This window comes from Schistocerca cancellata, unplaced genomic scaffold (assembly GCF_023864275.1).
Source record: "Schistocerca cancellata isolate TAMUIC-IGC-003103 unplaced genomic scaffold, iqSchCanc2.1 HiC_scaffold_1147, whole genome shotgun sequence".
NCBI classification, from domain to species: Eukaryota; Metazoa; Arthropoda; class Insecta; order Orthoptera; family Acrididae; genus Schistocerca; species Schistocerca cancellata.
The window spans coordinates 7,476,956-7,502,875 of record NW_026047146.1 but is presented as its reverse complement, the minus strand read 5'-3'; the positions used below and the strand labels follow the sequence as shown (position 1 = coordinate 7,502,875).

Here is a 25,920-nt window from a genome sequence, read left to right as displayed (position 1 = left end):
ATTTAACATACCTAAAAACAAAGATGATGTGACTTACCAAATGAAGGTGCTGGCAGGTCGACAGACACACAAACGAACACAAACATACACACAAAATTCAAGCTTTCGCAACAAACTGTTGCCTCATCAGCAAAGAAGGAAGGAGAGGGAAAGACGAAAGGATGTGGGTTTTAAGGGAGAGGGTAAGGAGTCATTCCAGTCCCGGGAGCGGAAAGACTTACCTTAGGGGGAAAAAAGGACGGGTATACACTTGCACACACACACATATCCATCCACACATATACAGACACAAGCAGACATATTTAAAGATCTCTGTCTTTAAATATGTCTGCTTGTGTCTGTATATGTGTGGATGGATGTGTGTGTGTGTGTGTGTGTGTGTGTGTGTGTGTACCCATCCTTTTTTTCCCCCTAAGGTAAGTCTTACCGCTCCCGGGACTGGAATGACTCCTTACCCTCTCCCTTAAAACCCACATCCTTTCGTCTTTCCCTCTCCTTTCCTCTTTCCTGATGAGGCAACAGTTTGTTGCGAAAGCTTGAATTTTGTGTGTATGTTTGTGTTCGTTTGTGTGTCTGTCGACCTGCCAGCACCTTCATTTGGTAAGTCACATCATCTTTGTTTTTAGGTGTATTTTTCCTACGTGGAATGTTTCCTTCTATTATAACCTAAACTATTTAACAGTTACATTGCAGACCCATACAAATTCCCTGATACACTTACACATGGAATAACATATCTGAAACCTAAAGATCGAGCAGACACAGCAAACCCAGCTAAATATCGCCCCATAAGATGCCTACCAACAATCTACAAAATATTAACTTCAGTCATTACACAGAAATTAATGACACATACAACACAGAACAAAATTATAAATGAAGAACAAAAAGGCTGCTGCAAAGGAGCACGAGGATGTAAAGAGCAACTGATAATAGATACAGAGGTGACATATCAAGCTAAAACTAAACAAAGGTCACTACACTATGCATACATTGATTACCAAAAAGCTTTTGATAGTGTACCCCACTCATGGTTACTACAGATATTGGAAATATACAAAGTAGATCCTAAATTGATACAGTTCCTAAACATAGTTATGAAAAACTGGAAAACCACACTTAATATCCTAACAAACTCTAATAATATCACATCACAACAAATACAGATTAAGCGTGGAATATACCGAGGAGACTCATTAAGTCCTTTCTGGTTCTGTCTTGCTCTGAACCCACTAACCAACATGCTAAATAATACAAATTACGGATATAATATTACTGGAACATACCCACACAAAATCACACATTTGCTATACATGGATGATCTAAAACTACTGGCAGCAACAAATCAACAACTCAACCAATTACTAAAGATAACATAGGTATTCAGCAATGATATAAATATGGCTTTTGGAACAGACAAATGTAAGAAAAATAGCATAGTCAAGGGAAAACACACTAAACAAGAAGATTACGTATTGAATAACCACAGTGACTCCATAGAAGCGATGGAAAAAACAGATGCCTATAAATATCTAGGATACAGACAAAAAAAAGGAATACATAATACAAATATTAAAGAAGAACTAAAAGAAAAATATAGACAAAGACTAACAAAAATACTGAAAACAGAATTCACAGCAAGAAACAAGACAAAAGCTATAAATACTTATGCTATACCAATATTCACCAACTCATTTGAAGTAGTGAGATGGAGTAACACAGACCTAGAAGCACACAATACACTTACACGTTCACAATGCCACAAACATAGAATACATCACATACATTCAGCAACAGAAAGATTCACATTAAGCAGAAAGGAAGGAGGAAGGGGATTCATCGACATAAAAACCTACATTATGGACAGGTAGACAATTCAAGAAAATTCTTTCTAGAACGAGCTGAAACTAGCAAAATACACAAAGCAATCACTCATATACATACATCGGCTACACCACTGCAATTTCATAACCACTTCTACAACCCTTTACATCACATAACATCAACAGATACAAAGAGAGTAAATTGGAAAAAGAAAACACTACATGGCAAGCACCCGTATCATCTAACACAGCCACACATTGATCAAGACGCATCCAACACATGGCTAAGAAAAGGCAATATATACAGTGAGATAGAAGGATTCATGATTGCAATACAGTTGACATTATACCAATTATACTATCAACTACAGGAGTCATACCACACAATATCCACCAGTACATCAATGCAATACAGCTACTTCCAAACTTATATATACAATTACAGAAATCCGTAATTATTGATACATGTTCAAATACCCGTAAATTCCTAAATGCAATATAACATATACCGTACAGTTAAAAGGAAGTCACGCTTGATCAGGGTCCGCTTCACTTTCCATTTTTAACCAGACATAACGTTTGAGAAAGGAGAGAAATAATAATAATAATAATAATAATAATAATAATAATAATAATAATAATAATAATAAAAATAACAATCCACAGGTGTCAAGCGGCGACGACACATCTTCTCTGTGTCAAATCCAACATTTTGGGAATTGTCTCTGCAACTCGTTTCTAACTATCAGCGAAAAATGGGCCGGGTACCCATCATGTTAATACCACATTCTGCTCCTTATTCCTACAGGTTTTTGTTCCAATAACAGACCTACTGTTTCTTGCAGGAATGTGGTGTACTTCCTACTATTAAGACTGCCTTCTGCCTATAATTCTGTCCTCCAGAATCCCACACTACACCATCACTGACTTTGTGTGCACCTGGGAGCAACCAACATGGATTTTCAGTTGCACAGTAATGAACGTTGTGCAATTTAACATTTTCATGGTTCATGAATGTAGTCTTGTCAGTAAATAAAATTAAATTAATAAATGTGTCATCCCTCTGAATCTGAAGTTGAGCCACCAGCAGAATTTAATGTGATGCATACAATCAGTACAAGTTAATTCTTGGTGGAGATTGATATGGTAAGGGTGGTATTTATGGTGATGCAGAACATGAACAACACTACTCTGGCTCATTCCAGATTCTCTTGTGATTTGATGCAAAGTAGCACAAGGATCTTGAACCACAGTGCAACAGTACCAGCTCTCACTGAATTTCATTGGCATTCTTTGTAAATAAGAAGCATATCGACCTGTTCTTCAAAGGAATACATCATTCACATTCACTTGATTCAACGATAGTAGTCTCACTGTTCCTGTTAGTGTTCTATTGCAAAACCGTCGAATGGTGTTTACATGTCAATGGCACATTAGATGGATACACCCTATTTGGCGAATATTTACTATTTGCATGTGATATGAGAGAGAATTGTAAGAGCATGTGCTTCGGTAAGTGCTGATGTGATAAGCAATACCAGTCAATCCATGACAAGAAGATTGCAGCACTGTAATGATACCAATTATCATCACTTCCAACACCTTCTGTCAATGGACGTTCATGCCACCTTTTTGCTCTTCGTTGACATTCATTCAAAGACCTTATTGTTGCACATCATTGGATTTATCTCGATAGCCGCTATCAGAAAGTAAGTACCAAACTATAGCATTCCATTAAAAAAAACAAAGTTGACCTTCATATCTCTGATGTGACCCCATCTAGCAACAAAACACCAACGTCATATTAAGGCCCCCATTGTATCATGCAACATTTGTCTCACAAACTTTTCAGCTACTCTCACACTTTTGGAGTTATTCTAGGTGGCAATAGTTACTCACCCTGTATGCATAACAATAAAGCTAAAGGGGAAAAAACAAGGATCACGTGTAGATCACTAGGCATGTTGGTTGAATTGTAATGTTGTGAGGATGTTTCCTGTACAGTCACATTTTAGAAAAGAATATGGTTCGATGTAGGAGACACAATCTGTCACATAATTGGCTATTTCAGCAGATCATGATTCGAAACACACCTCCACCCATTTTCTAAAAAATTCTTTTCAGGCCAAAAACAAACTTTTTAAGTGCGCAAGCCAGTGCCTGGATCTAAATTCAACTAAGCGCCTCTGATATGAGCTGAATTGATGTGTTCATGGTAGAAGCTACTTAAACAAGGTTTAATTTGTTATCTTACTGGATCCATGGTCTGAACTCTGAATTAACCTGTTAGAAAAGCTTGTGGATTCATTGCCAAATTTATATGCAGCTGTAATCAAAGCTCATGGGTATGCAACAAATACTGATTTGTTCTTCAGATCTCAAAATATTATTTTTACGCACTTAGACCTACAAATTACTTTTGATTCAGAAGAATTACTTCTCTCTTGATGTAACATAACCTTGTTTAAACTATATGTAGACTTTTACTAAATAGATTACAATTTCATGTTTTTCAATTACCCAATGGCAGTTTTTTCCATTACACAGTTATGTCTATGTACTTGTAATTAATGCTTTCTATAAAACATTTTTGGGTGCTACTGTAATAGGACTGTGTTTACACACACGATGAGATGAAAGGAGCATATAGTAAACAACAGTGGCACTATACACAATCTGATGACCCTCTGGACAGCAGCAACAATCCTTAAGTGCATTGTTTCATGTCAGCTCATCACATCAAATCACATCAAATCAATCTCCCTTCAAAGAAAACAACTACCATATTTTACTGACTGTACGGTGAATCTTAATTTTCAAGCAAGTTTTAGGAAAATTAAATTTTTATCATTTTTTTGTTATGTTGCAAAGTCAGCCTAAAAATTTCTTAGTTTATAAAACCAAAATGACCTTTAAAAATAACTGAAATTCGTCATCTGACCTTTCCTCTTTCCTCAGCATCACTGTCCTCTTTATATATAAGATGGTCTTCACAACCATTAAGAACATTATTTCTTGAAAGATTTAACAATGATATTTTCTCTCACCCAAGATGACAACTGCTTTATTGACTGACACACTTGTTTCTTTGTAGATCGTTTTAGAACTCCATTTGTCATGAACTCATGTTAGGCTTAATCCATCATGCATTTGGTCCATTCCCCTTCCACAGACTTTAAATACACTGAAGTGCTACAGAAAACTGGTATAAGCATGCATATTCAAAGACAGATGTGTACCCAAGCAGAATATGACACTGGTCAGGAATGCCCATATAAGACAACATATGTCTGTCGCAGCTGTTATATCAGTTACTATAGATCTAATGTAACGTAATCTCTAATCTACTACTGCAACAATGGCAGGTAATTGAGATGTAACTGAGTCTGAATGTGATGTTATAGCCAGAGCATGAGTGATGGGCCACAGCATTTCTTAGTGTAAAGATGGAATCTGTTAAAATATAAAATTTCTGAAATCGCTGTCACCAGAAAAAGATACTACATGAACGAAACTAAGAAAAAATGAAGACAATCATTCAGTGTGATGGGAGTGCAACCCTTGTGGAAATTACTGCATGTTTCAATACTGGGCCATCAGAAAGTATCAGCATGCAAACCATTGAACAAAACATCACTGATATGGGCTTTTGGAGCCAAAGGCCCACTCGTGCATCCTTGATGACTGCACAACACACATCATTACGCCTCACTCTGGCCTGTCAATAGTGACATTGTACTGTTGTTGACTGGAAACATGTTGCCTGGTCACATCGGTATCGTACCAAATTTTATTGAGCAGATGGATGTGTACAGGTACGGAAACAGCCTCATGAATCTCTGGACCCTGCTTGTCAGCAGGGAACTGTTCAAGGTGGTGGAGGCTCTGTAATGGCAAGGGGCGAGTGCTGGAGTGATACAGGACATCTGATACATTTGGAAACGACTGAAAGGTGACACATACATTAGTATCCTGTCTGATCACCTGCATCCAGTCACGTCCATTGTGCAATCTGACAGACTTGGGTAATTCCAGCAGTAGAATGTGACACCCCACACATCCAGAATTGCTACAGAGTGGCTCCAAGAACACTCTACTGAGAAACACTTCTGCTGGCCACCAGATTCCCCTGGCATTAACATTACTGAGCATAACTGGGATGTCTCACGACATTCTCCTCAGAAAAGATATCCAATCCCGCATACTCTTTCTGATTTATGGTCAGCACTGCAAGATTCTTGGTGTCAATTCTCCCCCAGCACTACTTCAGACATTAGCTGAGTCCATGCCACATTGTCTTGCAGCACTTCTGCATGCTCACTGGGGCCTGTAATGGTTCTTTATTTACCTGACCATTACGGCACTCCAACCCCAGTTCTCGATACTAGTAATATCGCACTACTTTCCTGCGAAGTAACAAACTTTTAGTGACAATATTCACATTTGGTTTTATTAATGTAAAGGTACTCTGATGTATCAATACATTACAATGATATGGTTCTTGTGTGTATGCATTTCTGTGAGACTGTCATAATCTTTGACTTAGTTGTAACCATTTCAGTGTGAATGCGCTCAGAGCAGTCTTTGTTTCACTTTGGAGAAGTTGTTATTTTGCTTTGTAAAAGAACATTCAAGTTTTACGTTTGGTTAAATTGGAAATTAAATGTATGAAGATTGATACAAAACTGTTTTCTTGATCTGACAATTAAGAAGAAGTATATGTGAATTTACATTTAGTTTAATAAAAATGTGGATCGTGAACACCAAGCCAAAAATTATTTCTATCATACCATTGTTCTGATCTGGGATTGTTTGATCATTAACAATTTCCTGAAAACGCATTTGTTATGTCTTCAAATATTGCTAAAATACAGATCTGGACCTTCTAGCAGTCAAAGCAGAGTCACCCTAGAATCAACAAGATGAGCCATAACAACTTCGACGAAATCTACATAGGAATCCATTCAAGGTAAGTACCAAAATCAATGACTTTTTTTACAGTGACTTCATTATTTCCATTCTGACAATACCATCCACAGTCAATAAATTTGTTGTTGCCTGATAAAAGGAACGTATGCTGTGGGAACAACATTATTGATCTGATTTCTAACCTACTTTGCAAGTGGTGGTATTGTTAAGAGGCCCTACCTGATATACCAGCTTCTATGGCTCTTCAGTGCAGTGTATCTGTCAAGAGTTCAAGAAGTTGCAATTGTGAAGTAAGTCATCCTGCAATAACAGCAAGCTTTGTATTTAACTGCTTCAATATCTCTTTCACAGAATATTACAAATGACTACTACAGTGATATAGCACAAGGAGAGAATTCTTCTTCAATGAAGTGACTTTCCTTTGCTTCAACACACTGTTACTCCACAATTTCATATCAGCCTCCTCCATCGAAGCCTCGTCATGTACGTGAACAACACCTGGAAGTGTTCAGAAGGTTTTGACACTGTTTAGCACTTGAAGATGATCACTGGATGAAGTTTAGTACAATCAACACAACATCAAAGAACAACATTTTAGTGCATTTTTTATGTTCACTTGTTTTTATAGTTACCATTTTAGCACCTTTCATGGCAATTATTTTGTTACTTGGCACATCAAGCCCTTATTCATTATTTAGTTTAGTTCCACGCTGGTTTTCTATCACTGTTGTACAATAATGTGATGGAAAGGTAATACTCTCTCTTCATACACTTATGGCATTTTATGAGATGTTTTGGCCTTTGAGTGCATGCTAAGTCCTTGACATTCCAGAAACCTGTAGCACCAACCAACTCCACCCTTAACATCTGTTAACTTCCAATGTAGCACTAACTTACATGCATGTATTTGAGTCATCTTTGCAGTAACTCCAATACCATTTAGATGGTGTGCTTGAATCCATTTCAATACATCATCTAGTTTTGGTCATTTTCTATTCAGTTCTCTATTTGAACATTTAGCCTTCCTCATGTTTTTCAGTTCTCCGTTACTAGCCTGCCAATAGCAAGTGGTTTTTTTATTGCTGAAGGACTGAAATGCTGCTCAGCTGCTCTGTTTCCACGTTGTTTTTCATATGCTATTATTTATATTTACAGCCTGCATCAAATGCATACCTTTTATTTTTTCCATTGTGAAGCTAGCTACTAAAGAAAATATTATTCTGTTACCAAAAACACAAAAGACTTATGATCATTGCATCAGTGCAGTGAATCCAAAGTTGCTAGATAGAAACAGATTTCCTGCAGCATTGAATATATGGCCAACCAGGAATTTTGACTCAGACATTGAACCATTGAAGTCATTATATTAAATTCGAGTATAACACACACCTCAATTTTGGAGGCAATTTTTTGAAGAAACAAATGAATTTTACAACTGTAATATATGGTATCAAGTTTTTATAAGCAACACTAGAGATTAATTTCACCAAATAATTAAGGCAACTGAAAATTTATCATGCATTCAAAGTTTCAAGTACTACAAGTGAGATAGTAATGTGAATCTAACATCAAATGCACATGATTGATTGAAACACAAACATCTATACATTTCATCTTTTGCTCTAGTGAGCTATGTTCCTCCCGAGCCAAGAGAAATGCCAGTAACCTGCTATCCATTGGGAATACTTTCCTGTGAGAATAAGCCGACGACTGTGCGGCATTATTTAAATTCACATTCATACAACTTTTGCACTAGCATCTTCAAGAAATTTTACGACTTTAAGGTCAATGCTATGATGGCAAGTACAATTTTTGCCACACATTGATGAACAAAAGATGAATGCGGCCAAAATAAGTGAGGAACAGCAATAAACAAAGCATTAAACAAATAAAATATTCTAACTCTGCTGACTGTTCTCTCAACAATTTAGATGCATACCCAACTGCTAATTTGTCACTTTCCAGCAATAAAATATTATTCACAAATATTACATCGAAAAACACTAAAATTGAATTCAACAGTACTATATCAAACTGTGCATCTGAACTTCAGGAGTTAAATATAGCACTGTATAGTTTTTCATTAATCAATTTTTATAAACACTGATTACAATAACGTTAAACTGTACTACTGGTAAGCCAAAACTGCCAGAAGCATAAACAATACAACAAACAGTAAGGTGAATACATAGTTTGTCTGGAACTCAACTGGATCCAGCCTATCTAAAATTTCACTAAGACTACTCAAATCATGTGACCGAAGCTAAATATACTCCACAATTCTATACACCAAGAGACTGCATATTTTACACTACACCCTTACCTTTATCCTTAGTGAATGTGTGTGAGGTACGTTTTTGACAAATTAAGTACTATTCAGTGTGTTCAAAACATGTCAAGTTCAATTGGTTGTAATTCAAACTTGGTATGAGCAGTAGTAACCTAAAGTACTATGTAAATGAGCAGGAAATTATGATCTCAAACTGGTAAGAAACACTTGTTTGTACACAAATATTTCCACGTATTTACTTACTTTAACAGCTGCTTATGATGGCAGTTTATCATGTTTCACTGATATTTAATGTAATATTTATCTTAGAATGTTTCATAAGGTTCTAAAGCAACCAGCATGGGGAGGTGCTTATCTCAAGGCAGGCTTCACAAAATCATCGCTATAGTACCAACTAATCTAGAAGGTATGTTGAGGAAGGAGGATGGATAATATGCAAATACAGCACATGAGACACTGGAACTGCTCCTCAAAACTCATTTTCCTCAATATGCTCTGGCAGATAACATAGACCAGAATGTGACCCCTGAAAGACAATGGTTCTCAGGCACTCAAAGAGAGGATTGGAAGTCAGCCAAGGAGTGTCTATTTACGTAAAATCCAATGGGCGGTGGGAACATTCTAACTGGTCACGTCACCTGGCCCACATGGAATCTTTCCAGCTCTCTTGAAAGAAGCAGTAGAGAATCCTGTAAGAATCCTGTGCGGGTTATTCAGGGTTAAGTTAGAAGCGGGAGTCATTCCAAATGTCTGGAGGGCAGTGAAGGTTGTCTTTTTGCAAAGCCAAGGAGGAATGATCATCATCCCTGTATGAAAACTGGTCTCTGTATTTCGAGCTGAAATTACTAAAATCTGGGTGTGTCTGGAGGAGATTATACATAGCATCTACATCTATTTAGACAACCAGGCAGCCCTGAAATCATTGGCAGCTCCTGCACCAAGATCTAAGCATGTCACAGGGCTCTTGTAGAGCTAGGGGGAAGCAATAGGGTAAACCTAAAGTGGGCCCCTGGCCACTCAGTGATTGGTGGCAACGAACAAGCCGGCAGATTGGCCAGGATGGGGGCAAAGACTCCATTCATTGGACCGGAACGTGTCCTGACAATTACCAAGGCTTTGATCAAACTAGAACTACGGAACTGGCTTAGAAGACAGCACACAGAACACTGGACCAAGGTCTATAGCAAAAACATGATAAAGTAATATTGTCATAGCTGTGTTTTGAAATAAGATCTCTAATTCTGGGCTTCAATAGGAAAGAGATTAAACTTATGGTAGGACTGATGACCAGCCATGGGAATTTCAAACAACACCTACATACAATGGGTATAATGGAAGAAGATCCTAAATGTAGCATCTGTGATGAGACTGAAGAAACTGCTGCACGGTATTGGAGAACAAGAGAAACAATTTTCAGGTCAACTAGAAGTGAAGAAATTGGGTCTAATAAAGAACTGGTAAAGGAACTCCTAGCACTATATAAGGGCACTGGTTGGCATTACTAGATATACAGGGAGCAATACTGCAAAACAAACTGTTTCGGTGTAGGTAGTGCCAGATTAGACCAAAGCTGTTTTAGATTCCCTGCAAAAATAAAAACAAATCGAATCAATCATCCTTAGTGAATGTGTGTTTAGGTATTTTTTTTTTTTTTTTGATGAATTAAATATTACGCAGTGTGACCAAGATGGGTCCAGTTCAATTGGTTGTAATTTGAACTTGGTATGTGCTACATAGTAACCTAAAGCACCATGTAAATGAGCAGGAAATTATGATCTCACCTGATATGACACACTTGTTTGTATAGAAATATTTCCTTGTATTTGCTTATTTTAACAGTTGCATATGATGGTAGTTTATCATGTTTTCACGGGTATTTAATGTAATATTTATCTTAGAATGTTTGGTAAGCTTCTAAAGTGACTAACATGGGAAGGTGCTTATTTCAAGTTGTTTGGTTTCAACAAAAACTATGTACTTTCGATCATTGTTATTTTAATTTACTTTTGTAAGATGGTTTGAAGATGACTAGCATGGTATGGTTTCTTGAGCTTTTAAATAAGCAGTGCCTCATGTGTTTCTCACATTGTCTGGGCTGGTGAACAGTTACTGTTAAGTCTGCGTAGATTTTGACAGTAGTTGAACTGAAGTTTCTGGGCAGCCAACTAGTTGTGCCATTTCAGTTCTCTAAAAGTGCATGGACGATATGATTTTAGCAAAACGTGAGGATTTTCACATTTTCTCATTACATTCAATTGTTGTATGTTTTTGTGACTGAAGAACTTTCACTTTGCGCAACTGATAGTTCTGTTTTGTGCTGAACTTTGATCAGTGACACAGCATCAAAGATGAACTTATATTAACCCGTAGTTGTAACTTAGATTTTAGTTCTGGTTTCGAAGTAGCTTATGTAACTGGGAAATCTGTCAAATATCCCTAATTATTCATATAACTGAAATGCATTATCTTCAGTCTGAAGTATTCAACCTTGCTATGTAAATCTATTTAATTCAAAATAATGATTTTAAGTATGGCTATTTCTACTTCTGAGTCTTATATTGACAGTATACACCATTCAATTTAACTTTGCCACCGTGTTTATATTTCCTTATTATTTAGTTTTCACTGCATTTAAATTCAGTTTAAACATCTTGTTTAAGTATACCTTAACTATTGCAATGTATGCCTAACTTCATACTTTTAAATGGTGCTTGACTGTCAAAATCTAGTGTAGACAGATGGTGCTTTTAACAGGGTAGATACTCAGTGGTGGATGGCCTTGACCCATGCATGGGACTGTAGAAGTACACATAACATCAGATCTGTTCACTAGCCTGAAACTCAATACATCATAGGACCAATTTCGTAACATTAACATTATGCATATTGATTGTTATTCTCAGTAAGGAGTCCTAACAGTGTCAGCAGTTGGACTTAAATCACCATCAGTCACCCTACTGGCACAAAAACTGAAGGTATCACACACATGCCCAAAATATACAGTTTGCTCTTCCAAACCTAGTTCATCATGGGATATTGTAATGGAGTTCCTTGTTTCAGTACCGGCAACACCACCAAACTGACAGATTTTGAGATGATCAACTTCTGTCAATTTTCTACTGTGTAGCCACTTACTAGGAAAAAAAAAACCACACCTGGATAATATGGGGTGCTGTACAATACTGCTCATATTACACTGAACTTGTTCCTTCTATAACACTAGCTTATCAAACACCACTGAGGCCATGAAAGTTTCCTAGTGATTGGAAGAAGGCACCAATCAATCATATTCTGAATTAGTGTCACTTGATAGATGAACATAGCAAAATGAAGCATGTGCATGAATAATGCTGTCTTGCACGTTTCGGACTTTTTATGAAAGTGACAAAAACTGTTAATAACAAAGTAATAGCAGATCTGTATTGTTTGCATGGGCAGACTAATGAAAATGGTTAAGCTTTTTAAAATTGCACTAAAGATAGGTCTTAGAAAATAAATAACTAGTAAAACAAAAATAATTACAGCAACTGATTTATGGCATTACTGCAGATCACTCTGTATTTTGCTGTAATGATAAGGTTGCCTAGAATTCCAAAGTTTTAAATAGGAAAATTATAGGAAGATACAAACAAATATTTATTTTAAACTGATTAATTTGGTCCTAAAAAAGTTATAGAACATGAGTCTTATCAAGTTGAGACCCAAAGCTGGCACATTACACCCAGTTGGCACACTGAATGTTTTCATGAAATGCCTTTATTTTGATTCCATGTACTTCATCAAGTACAACAGATCACTTTTCTTCTTGTCACAAGTTTCAGTACACCACTGTAGAGCAGCCAAAAATCAAAACACAACATAATTTCTTTTAATTCATGTTCACAACCATGTTTCAAAATAAAATGTCTTTCACGTGGATGAAGCAAGCATATGCCTCAAGGATTGTTACTGCATAACTTCAGCCAGAGCACACTGGTCATTTTCTAAGCAGGTGCTGTTTTGAGAAACAACTCAACAGATCCTATGGCCTTCAATTCCTGCAACATCTCCTGAATGGTCAATTTTGAAGGTGCTACAGTGGCCTAAGCTATGACATGCTTCCATTCTAAAGGAGCCATAACTTATGACTCATTCTTTTCTCAATCATTGCAAGGTTCCTGTCACAAGGTAGGAAACTGTGACAAACAAAAACTTTTTGTGTGTTTCTCCACAGTACTTGGAGTTGACCAGATAGAAATAAAGTGCTAAAATTCTCCAGTTATTGTTCTGCCCAACATGGTGGTCGGACCATATAATTAGTTTGTGTTCCATACCTTCTTCAAGCATCACAAATTTAATGCGACAGGAAACTATTTTGGCTGAACCACACCTTGCATCAGATCCAGCTCCTAAATTTACGGTGTTATTTAAGTACTGAGGTCATGAACCATAAAATTATATGATGGCAGCTATCTCTGGCAGAATACCATGGAATGTGTCAATGTATGACAAAGTAGAACCTGTTGTAGATCCACATATGTAACATATATATTGTTCCTTTCTATCCATTTCTGATTTTTTTTTTTAGCAGTTTATATGCTCAGTCTGCTTTTTCGTGACAACTGACATAAGTTCTATGTTGTGCATTTGTATCTCATCTAAATCTTCAAGCATAAAGAATCTATACATTCTGCAGAGTCTGAGATTGTGGTACAGACATTCTTCTGAAGATTTATTCCTACTTTGAGGAACTCAAACTGAATTCCTAAATCAGATACCTCTCATTTGATAAGGCTGTGGCCTACACAATTATTTTCCTCAACCATCTTCAGGAGTGCTCACTCCTCTTTCCTGTTTATGTTGAAGAGAGAGTTTTCATTGCTGGGTGATGCAGAATATGTCAAGCAATGTTTTTTAATGGACTTCTTTTGACTGGACTTCATATTTGAAAGTAGCTTGTTTCCATAAAGTACCATCTGTCTTACCTTCCTTTCGTCTGGCTGGCACGCCTATTTATGTGGAGTTTATGAAGTAAATTGACTTCATTGTGCGCCAAGGCATGGTAATCTATGTACAGCTTTACCTTAATTTACATATTTCTGTTCTAGAATCCTCCTTTTGAACACAATCCTGTATTGCGTACGATACTGAATCATGCTGTCGAAATTACTACCCAATATTCAACTGAATTATTGTACTCCAAATTCTCTTTTAATAATATAGCAGTGTGTATTCTACTTTTTCATCACTGATAAAGATAGAACTGTAGTTAGTTTTATCCATGTTACTTATTTTTACTGTAATATTGCCAGAAGATGCATATAAGATATGTTGTTAGAGTCATGTACTCTACAGGGATAATAAGCTGCTGTTCAGCACAGTTTTTATTCTATAGACATATGTCCTATTACAAAACCAATGAAACCAATCCAGCATTATTCCACTCACTTGCGTTGGTGACTGTTTTGCATGAACTACCTTTCCTATTGTGATATATATTCCGATCCACCATCATTAAGTCTTCTCCTCTTAATATCCTGTCTGTTACCCAAGTTAATTCTCCTTTTTGTTGCATTATTTGCACTTTTCAAACCACTTGCTGTAAGCATCACCTTGCTCCACTATGCATTTCCTGTAACACCTTGCAAGCAGACAATATGGTGATCTCACACTGTGGTCACATTGTGTCCTCCAGTACCTTGTCTCCAGTGGTTCTGCACCTGCCTCACTGTTGTTGCAGCTTGCCTTGTGTGAGCCAAAACATGACAGAACAACCAATAATTCTGCCCCACGAACACACACACATACTGATATTCCAGCTTGTGGAACTTGCAAGGAATAGTGGCACTTGGTTACATGTTGCTATTTCATATGACATCTCTGCACCATGTGCTGTGTAATACTGACCTGTCTTATCACACAAAAGAGGGCTATACTGGGCCTATGGGCACACCACCTCTCTGCCATTTAAATCACGTATTATGTTACTACTGTTTTACAGTTCTTTTGTTGTGGCAAGGTGCAGACCACTGCTTCTGAATGTGTTACTTTTTAGAAGCAGCAGCGTATTACAGGGAGCACATGAAGTCTGGGAACATTTATTTCACAGGAACCAAACATTGTACAGATATCATACATATCTCATTTTGAAGAGAAACACCAAAATGTTTGATGTCTACTGCCACAGCGTAATTTGGTAATATGCTGATAGTCAGTAATAGTTGCAAACACAGCAAGTTCAGCTGCGAGTGAGCTTTCTGTGTGCTGGAGTTTGACAAAACCAAGTGTGCTACAGCTGTTCAACAGATGTTGAAAACCAAGTACGGTAAGAAGACACCAACAACGAAGGCCATTTACCAATGACATAACAAATTCGTTACAACAGGTTGCTTGTGCCCGGCAAAGAAAAGTGGACATGCCAGTGTGAGTGAAGTGAATGTGGAGCACATACGAGAGACATGCTGGGCTGGATATGGCAAGAATTTGATTACCGTATTGATGTCTGCTGTGTTACTCATGGTTCGCATATTGAGTGTTTGTAAAAAAAAAATGTCAGTTTCCTTTCAAAATGCAATGGGTGTGATATCAGTACAATGTTTAGTTCTTGTGCAATAAATAATGGAAAGTGTTCCTGGACTTTATGTACACCCTGTATTTTAACAATATTACTGTATCCATATTCTGGAGCTACATATACACACCTCAAGATGAAAATAAGTAACCTAGCCAACTTCAGACTTACGAAATTAAGTTACCTATTTTTGATCTACATTTCGATCACCCCAATTATGTTAAGAACAGTGCACTTCCTGCAAAATGTACTTCACTTTAACAGCACCAGCTGTAAACTAAAAAGAAACAAAGTGAGAGCTATACCACTACTGTGACATGACCTTCACTCATTTACACTTTATTTGTGACTTGCAACATAAGAATATTTGAAGTAAAGAGATCTGTCTGCAGTTACAGATTAGAAACCACACACTTTTAGACAGTGAACAAACATAAAAGCAGCACCAAAACAGTATTTCGCAAACACTTTATCCACTCAACAGTGTAGTGTTGTTGCTCAGGCATGATGATGCTAGAGTGGGGTGGAGTAACAGACAACTTATGCACGTTCATCTTTAAAAGCTGTATTTCAGTTGGTTATAACTGCAAAATATTATAATTATGGTGCAAATTTCAGTGTCAGATCAACTGCAGCGCTGATGTCTTGCAAGCGTCATATTTTATGGAATCAAGTAATGGAGAATCCTGCATGGAATGTAACAACATTATGAAGAGCAAAGTTGATTGACTGGTTGGTTTTGGGTATAAAGGGACCAAACTGCAGGGTCATCAGTCCTTTTTTCCTGATGGAAGCAAGGCTCAAGGTACAAAAACACCCAACACCACACCTAGAACAAGAAAGAATGGAAGAAACAACAGGGAAAACATACACCATAAGGAAAAGTAGAAGGGGGTATTAAAAACAAAGAGCACGTGGTTTGGGCTGGCTGATTATAATAATAAAAGAGGATGAGCCAGCCCCTCTGCAACACATTAAAATGTTCACCCCCAAAAAAGATAAGGCAAAATGAAAACATCTAGGGAATAGATGACCATGAAGACAAATGCAAAGAAAGTGCGACAGAGTTAAAATAGAGGGAGGCTAAATGCCCACCCTTAGATGGTACAATAGAACCCCCCCCCCCTCACGAATAAAACATAAAACTAAATCTGCTGTTTAAGCACTGTTGCCCCACACCGAAGGTAGGATGCTGTAAAGGTTAAAAGTCCACCACAGAGTGGCTAGAAGTGGGCAGTCCAGCAAGATGTGGATGACAGTCATATGTCAGCCACAGTGACAAAGAGGTGGGTCCTTGCGACAACAGAGTGCCTGCGAGAGGCTCGCATGGAGGTCTTCCACACATTCGTAGTCTCCTTCAGGGCACGCAGTTTGTTGTGCGTAGTGAGATTATGCCATACCATCTCCCAAACCTGAAAAATATTGTGACATAATAAGGATCACAGGTCAGTTACAGGGATGCTGATCTCCATAAGTGGTTTCCAGCGTGTCGGAAAATTCATTTCCTGGGATTCCGACATACCCTGGGGTCCACACAATCAACACAGAACAACTGGACCGTTCCCGGGCATAGATGGACTCCTAGATGGACGCCACCACGGAACAGTCGGGGTAGCACTAGTCAATAGCTTGTAAGGCAGCTCAATGATTCAGTACAGAGAAGAAACGACTCAACAGGACATGAGTAGATGCACACAATAGCATGAGAAGTGGCTGCCAGCTCTGCGGTCAAAAGACTGCAGCTGTCTGGCAAGGAGTGCTGTTCAGTATGTACCACATGAACATACCCAAAGCCAACGTGACCATCACCCATCAAGCTGTCAGTGTAAACCACTTCATGGTCCCGGTACATGTCAAGAATCGAGAGGAAGTGACAGCAAAGAGCTGCAGGGTTAACTGAGTCCTTAGGGCCCTGTGAAACATCCAGGCGAAGCTTCGGACTCAGTGTACACCACGCAGGTTTACGTGAATGGATCTTGAGCATAGGTGGTAAAATCAAGGACGCCACTTCAGACAGAAGAAATCAGATGCGAACTGCCATCTTAAGCCCTGACCTGGGCCTCTGATGCAGGAGATAAAAAGCTGTGGATGGGAAAGGGAGACGGTAATTCAGCTGCTCAGGAGAACTATGAATGTGTGCAACGTAACTGGCTAGCAGTTGTGCACACGTAATCTTCAATGGAGGCACTCCAGCCTGGTCACTGGACTCGTCCTGAAACCTTGCTGCCAGTCAAACGCCACAGTGGTGCACTGGGTCTAGTAAACGTACCGCCGAGGAAGCTGCCAAACAATAAATCGGACTCCCATAGTCAAGAAGGGACTGAACAAGGACTCGATAGAGCTGCAGCACCATAGAGTGATCTGCACCCCAGTTGGTGTCGCTCAGGCAGCAGAGGACATTGAGGTGCTGCCAATACTTCCGCTTCAGCTGATGAAGATGAGGAAGCTATGTCAATCGGGCACTGAAATCCAGTCATAAGAATCGATATGTATCCATTACAGTGAGTGGTGGATCATCATTAAAGTTCTGGTTCCAGATGAATAGTACGACGATGATACAAGTGTGTGACACACGATTTCACAGCTGAAAAGTGGAAGCCATAAGCTAGAACCCATGCCTGCACCTTGTGAATGGTTTCCTGTAGGTGCTGCTCAGAAATACCAGTACTAGTGGAGCAGTACGAAATGCATAAGTCAACTGCATACAGAGAAGGTGAGACCAACAGCCTGACAGCTGCTGCAAGACCGTTAATGGCCACTAAAAATCGAGATACACTCAATACAGAGCCCTGCAAGACCCCATTCTCCTGTATATGTGGGGAAACTATAGGAGGAAACCAACTTGGACATGGAAAATACGGAGTGATAGGAAATTTTGGATAAAAATCAGGAGCATGCCTCACAGACCCTAATCACATAATGTGGCAAGGATATGATGTTGCCAGGTCATGTCTTCAGCTTTTCGTAAATCAAACAAGATGGCAACCAGGTGTTGGCATCTGGAAAAGCCTGTTCTGATGGCAGACTCGAGGGAAACTATCAATGGTAGAGTGACCCTGGTGGAAACCGCACTCGCATGCAGCCAGCAGGCTATGTGATTCCAGGACCCAACACAACCACCGACTTACCGTATGTTCTAACAGCTTACGAAGAACATTGGTGAGGCTGATGGGCCGATAGCTATCCACATTAAGTGGTTTTTAACTGGGTTTGGGCACTGAAATAATGGTGCTCTCCACCATTACGATGCAAAGATGACATCGCTCCACATCTAGTTGGAGATGATGAGATGTTGCTTGTAGTCAAACAAGAGATCATTCATCATCTGACTGTGGGTCCGATCTGGCCCAGGAGCTGTGGCAGGGCAATGTGAAAGGACGATGAGGAACTCCCACTCTGAAAATCGAGCATTATAGGGTTCAATGTAACGTTCAGTGAACTGGAGGGCTTTCCTTTCCATGGTCCAGTGAATGGAGTCTTTGCCCCCATCCTGGCCAATCTGCCAGCTTGTTCGTTGCCACCAATCACTGAGTGGCCAGGGGCCCACTTTAGGTTTACCCTATTGCTTCCCCCTAGCTCTACCAGAGCCCTGTGACATGCTTAGATCTTGGTGCAGGAGCTGCCAATGATTTCAGGGCTGCCTGGTTGTCTAAATAGATGTAGATGCTATGTATAATCTCCTCCAGACACACCCAGATTTTAGTAATTTCAGCTCGAAATACAGAGACCAGTTTTCATACAGGGATGATGATTATTCCTCCTTGGCTTTGCAAAAAGACAACCTTCACTGCCCTCCAGACATTTGGAATGACTCCCGCTTCTAACTTAACCCTGAATAACCCGCACAGGATTCTTACAGGATTCTCTACTGCTTCTTTCAAGAGAGCTGGAAAGATTCCATGTGGGCCAGGTGACGTGACCGGTTAGAATGTTCCCACCGCCCATTGGATTTTACGTAAATAGACACTCCTTGGCTGACTTCCAATCCTCTCTTTGAGTGCCTGAGAACCATTGTCTTTCAGGGGTCACATTCTGGTCTATGTTATCTGCCAGAGCATATTGAGGAAAATGAGTTTTGAGGAGCAGTTCCAGTGTCTCATGTGCTGTATTTGCATATTATCCATCCTCCTTCCTCAACATACCTTCTAGATTAGTTGGTACTATAGCGATGATTTTGTGAAGCCTGCCTTGAGATAAGCACCTCCCCATGCTGGTTGCTTTAGAACCTTATGAAACATTCTAAGATAAATATTACATTAAATATCAGTGAAACATGATAAACTGCCATCATAAGCAGCTGTTAAAGTAAGTAAATACGTGGAAATATTTGTGTACAAACAAGTGTTTCTTACCAGTTTGAGATCATAATTTCCTGCTCATTTACATAGTACTTTAGGTTACTACTGCTCATACCAAGTTTGAATTACAACCAATTGAACTTGACATGTTTTGAACACACTGAATAGTACTTAATTTGTCAAAAACGTACCTCACACACATTCACTAAGGATAAAGGTAAGGGTGTAGTGTAAAATATGCAGTCTCTTGGTGTATAGAATTGTGGAGTATATTTAGCTTCGGTCACATGATTTGAGTAGTCTTAGTGAAATTTTAGATAGGCTGGATCCAGTTGAGTTCCAGACAAACTATGTATTCACCTTACTGTTTGTTGTATTGTTTATGCTTCTGGCAGTTTTGGCTTACCAGTAGTACAGTTTAACGTTATTGTAATCAGTGTTTATAAAAATTGATTAATGAAAAACTATACAGTGCTATATTTAACTCCTGAAGTTCAGATGCACAGTTTGATATAGTACTGTTGAATTCAATTTTAGTGTTTTTCGATGTAATATTTGTGAATAATATTTTATTGCTGGAAAGTGACAAATTAGCAGTTGGGTATGCATCTAAATTGTTGAGAGAACAGTCAGCAGAGTTAGAATATTTTATTTGTTTAATGCTTTGTTTATTGCTGTTCCTCACTTATTTTGGCCGCATTCATCTTTTGTTCATCAATGTGTGGCAAAAATTGTACTTGCCATCATAGCATTGACCTTAAAGTCGTAAAATTTCTTGAAGATGCTAGTGCAAAAGTTGTATGAATGTGAATTTAAATAATGCCGCACAGTCGTCGGCTTATTCTCACAGGAAAGTATTCCCAATGGATAGCAGGTTACTGGCATTTCTCTTGGCTCGGGAGGAACATAGCTCACTAGAGCAAAAGATGAAATGTATAGATGTTTGTGTTTCAATCAATCATGTGCATTTGATGTTAGATTCACATTACTATCTCACTTGTAGTACTTGAAACTTTGAATGCATGATAAATTTTCAGTTGCCTTAATTATTTGGTGAAATTAATCTCTAGTGTTGCTTATAAAAACTTGATACCATATATTACAGTTGTAAAATTCATTTGTTTCTTCAAAAAATTGCCTCCAAAATTGAGGTGTGTGTTATACTCGAATTTAATATAATGACTTCAATGGTTCAATGTCTGAGTCAAAATTCCTGGTTGCCTTAAAAATGGCCATATATTCAATGCTGCAGGAAATCTGTTTCTATCTAGCAACTTTGGATTCACTGCACTGATGCAATGATCATAAGTCTTTTGTGTTTTTGGTAACAGAATAATATTTTCTTTAGTAGCTAGCTTCACAATGGAAAAAATAAAAGGTATGCATTTGATGCAGGCTGTAAATATAAATAATAGCATATGAAAAACAACGTGGAAACAGAGCAGCTGAGCAGCATTTCAGTCCTTCAGCAATAAAAAAACCACTTGCTATTGGCAGGCTAGTAACGGAGAACTGAAAAACATGAGGAAGGCTAAATGTTCAAATAGAGAACTGAATAGAAAATGACCAAAACTAGATGATGTATTGAAATGGATTCAAGCACACCATCTAAATGGTATTGGAGTTACTGCAAAGATGACTCAAATACATGCATGTAAGTTAGTGCTACATTGGAAGTTAACAGATGTTAAGGGTGGAGTTGGTTGGTGCTACAGGTTTCTGGAATGTCAAGGACTTAGCATGCACTCAAAGGCCAAAACATCTCATAAAATGCCATAAGTGTATGAAGAGAGAGTATTACCTTTCCATCACATTATTGTACAACAGTGATAGAAAACCAGCGTGGAACTAAGCTAAATAATGAATAAGGGCTTGATGTGCCAAGTAACAAAATAATTGCCATGAAAGTTGCTAAAATGGTAACTATAAAAACAAGTGAACATAAAAAATGCACTAAAATGTTGTTCTTTGATGTTGTGTTGATTGTACTAAACTTCATCCAGTGATCATCTTCAAGTGCTAAACAGTGTCAAAACCTTCTGAACACTTCCAGGTGTTGTTCACGTACATGACGAGGCTTCGATGGAGGAGGCTGATATGAAATTGTGGAGTAACAGTGTGTTGAAGCAAAGGAAAGTCACTTCATTGAAGAAGAATTCTCTCCTTGTGCTATATCACTGTAGTAGTCATTTGTAATATTCTGTGAAAGAGATATTGAAGCAGTTAAATACAAAGCTTGCTGTTATTGCAGGATGACTTACTTCACAATTGCAACTTCTTGAACTCTTGACTGAAGAGCCATAGAAGCTGGTATATCAGGTAGGGCCTCTTAACAATACCACCACTTGCAAAGTAGGTTAGAAATCAGATCAATAATGTTGTTCCCACAGCATACGTTCACTTTATCAGGCAACAACAAATTTATTGACTGTGGATGGTATTGTCAGAATGGAAATAATGAAGTCACTGTAAAAAAGTCATTGATTTTGGTACTTACCTTGAATGGATTCCTATATAAAATTCGTCGAAGTTGTTATGGCTCATCTTGTTGATTCTAGGGTGACTCCGCTTTGACTGCTAGAAGGTCCAGATCTGTATTTTAGCAATATTTGAAGACATAACAAATGCGTTTTTCAGGAAATTGTTAATGATCAAACAATCCCAGATCAGAACAATGGTATGATAGAAATAATTTTTGGCTTGGTGTTCACGATCCACATTTTTATTAAACTAAATGTAAATTCACATATACTTCTTCTTAATTGTCAGATCAAGAAAACAGTTTTGTATCAATCTTCAAACATTTAATTTCCAATTTAACCAAACGTAAGACTTGAATGTTCTTTTACAAAGCAAAATAACAACTTCTCCAAAGTGAAACAAAGACTGCTCTGTGCGCATTCACACTGAAATGGTTACAACTAAGTCAAAGATTATGACAGTCTCACAGAAATGCATACACACAAGAACCATATCATTGTAATGTATCGATACATCAGAGTACCTTTACATTAATAAAACCAAATGTGAATATTGTCACTAAAAGTTTGTTACTTCGCAGGAAAGTAGTGCGATATTACTAGTATCGAGAACTGGGGTTGGAGTGCCGTAATGGTCAGGTAAATAAAGAACCATTACAGGCCCCAGTGAGCATGCAGAAGTGCTGCAAGACAATGTGGCATGGACTCAGCTAATGTCTGAAGTAGTGCTGGGGGAGAATTGACACCAAGAATCTTGCAGTGCTGACCATAAATCAGAAAGAGTATGCGGGATTGGATATCTTTTCCGAGGAGAATGTCGTGAAACATCCCAGTTATGCTCAGTAATGTTAATGCCAGGGGAATCTGGTGGCCAGCAGAAGTGTTTCTCAGTAGAGTGTTCTTGGAGCCACTCTGTAGCAATTCTGGATGTGTGGGGTGTCACATTCTACTGCTGGAATTACCCAAGTCTGTCAGATTGCACAATGGACGTGACTGGATGCAGGTGATCAGACAGGATACTAATGTATGTGTCACCTTTCAGTCGTTTCCAAATGTATCAGATGTCCTGTATCACTCCAGCACTCGCCCCTTGCCATTACAGAGCCTCCACCACCTTGAACAGTTCCCTGCTGACAAGCAGGGTCCAGAGATTCATGAGGCTGTTTCCGTACCTGTACACATCCATCTGCTCAATAAAATTTGGAACGATACCCATGTGACCAGGCAACATGTTTCCAGTCATCAACAGTACAATGTCACTATTGACAGGCCAGAGTGAGGCGTAATGATGTGTGTCGTGCAGTCATCAAGGGTGCACGAGTGGGCCTTTGGCTCCAAAAGCCCATATCAGTGATGTTTTGTTCAATGGTTTGCATGCTGATACTTTCTGATGGCCCAGTATTGAAACATGCAGTAATTTCCACAAGGGTTGCACTCCCATCACACTGAATGATTGTCTTCATTTTTTCTTAGTTTCGTTCATGTAGTATCTTTTTCTGGTGACAGCGATTTCAGAAATTTTATATTTTAACAGATTCCATCTTTACACTAAGAAATGCTGTGGCCCATCACTCATGCTCTGGCTATAACATCACATTCAGACTCAGTTACATCTCAATTACCTGCCATTGTTGCAGTAGTAGATTAGAGATTATGTTACATTAGATCTATAGTAACTGATATAACAGCTGCGACAGACATATGTTGTCTTATATGGGCATTGCTGACCATTGTCATATTCTGCTTGGGTACACATCTGTCTTTGAATATGCATGCTTATACCAGTTTTCTGTAGCACTTCAGTGTATTTAAAGTCTGTGGAAGGGGAATGGACCAAATGCATGATGGATTAAGCCTAACATGAGTTCATGACAAATGGAGTTCTAAAACGATCTACAAAGAAACAAGTGTGTCAGTCAATAAAGCAGTTGTCATCTTGGGTGAGAGAAAATATCATTGTTAAATCTTTCAAGAAATAATGTTCTTAATGGTTGTGAAGACCATCTTATATATAAAGAGGACAGTGATGCTGAGGAAAGAGGAAAGGTCAGATGACGAATTTCAGTTATTTTTAAAGGTCATTTTGGTTTTATAAACTAAGAAATTTTTAGGCTGACTTTGCAACATAACAAAAAAATGATAAAAATTTAATTTTCCTAAAAATTGCTTGAAAATTAAGATTCACCGTACAGTCAGTAAAATATGGTAGTTGTTTTCTTTGAAGGGAGATTGATTTGATGTGATTTGATGTGATGAGCTGACATGAAACAATGCACTTAAGGATTGTTGCTGCTGTCCAGAGGGTCATCAGATTGTGTATAGTGCCACTGTTGTTTACTATATGCTCCTTTCATCTCATCATGTGTGTAAACACAGTCCTATTACAGTAGCACCCAAAAATGTTTTATAGAAAGCATTAATTACAAGTACATAGACATAACTGTGTAATGGAAAAAAACTGCCATTGAGTAATTGAAAAACATGAAATTGTAATCTATTTAGTAAAAGTCTACATATAGTTTAAACAAGGTTATGTTACATCAAGAGAGAAGTAATTCTTCTGAATTAAAAGTAATTTGTAGGTCTAAGTGCGTAAAAATAATATTTTGAGATCTGAAGAACAAATCAGTATTTGTTGCATACCCATGAGCTTTGATTACAGTTGCATATCAATTTGGCAATGAATCCACAAGCTTTTCTAACAGGTTAATTCAGAGTTCAGACCATGGATCCAGTAAGATAACAAATTAAACCTTGTTTAAGTAGCTTCTACCATGAACACATCAATTCAGCTCATATCAGAGGCGCTCAGTTGAATTTAGATCCAGGCACTTGCTTGGGCACTTAAAAAGTTTGTTTTTGGCCTGAAAAGAATTTTTTAGAAAATGGGTGGAGGTGTGTTTCGAATCATGATCTGCTGAAATAGCCAATTATGTGACATATTGTGTCTCCTACATCGAACCATATTCTTTTCTAAAATGTGACTGTACAGGAAACATCCCCACAACATTACAATTCAACCAACATGCCTAGTGATCTACACGTGATCCTTGTTTTTTCCCCTTTAGCTTTATTGTTATGCATACAGGGTGAGTAACTATTGCCACCTAGAATAACTCCAAAAGTATGAGAGTAGCTGAAAAGTTTGTGAGACAAATGTTGCATGATACAATGGGGGCCTTAATATGACGTTGGTGTTTTGTTGCTAGATGGGGTCACATCAGAGATATGAAGGTCAACTTTGTTTTTTTAATGGGATGCTATAGTTTGGTACTTACTTTCTGATAGCGGCTATCGAGATAAATCGAATGATGTGCAACAATAAGGTCTTTGAATGAATGTCAACGAAGAGCAAAAAGGTGGCATGAACGTCCATTGACAGATGGTGTTGGAAGTGATGATAATTGGTATCATTACAGTGCTGCAATCTTCTTGTCATGGATTGACTGGTATTGCTTATCACATCAGCACTTACCGAAGCACATGCTCTTACAATTCTCTCTCATATCTCATGCAAATAGTAAATATTCGCCAAATAGGGTGTATCCAT

The 25,920-nt window shown here is 38.2% G+C and overlaps 2 protein-coding genes across 2 annotated transcripts in view; both read left to right on the top strand.

The window, feature by feature from the left end:
- The window catches only part of LOC126159796 (uncharacterized), a 105,839-nt gene extending 83,822 nt beyond the window's left edge, over nt 1–22,017 (top strand). The window contains exon 7 of the mRNA XM_049916577.1: nt 21,944–22,017. Coding sequence (XP_049772534.1) covers nt 21,944–21,991 — 48 coding nt within the window. The 3' untranslated portion in view covers nt 21,992–22,017. The remainder of the gene's footprint in view (nt 1–21,943) is intronic.
- LOC126159795 (zinc finger protein 729-like) overlaps nt 1–25,920 on the top strand; it is a 400,570-nt gene that overhangs the window by 326,085 nt on the left and 48,565 nt on the right. The gene's annotated exons all lie outside the window — the stretch shown is intronic.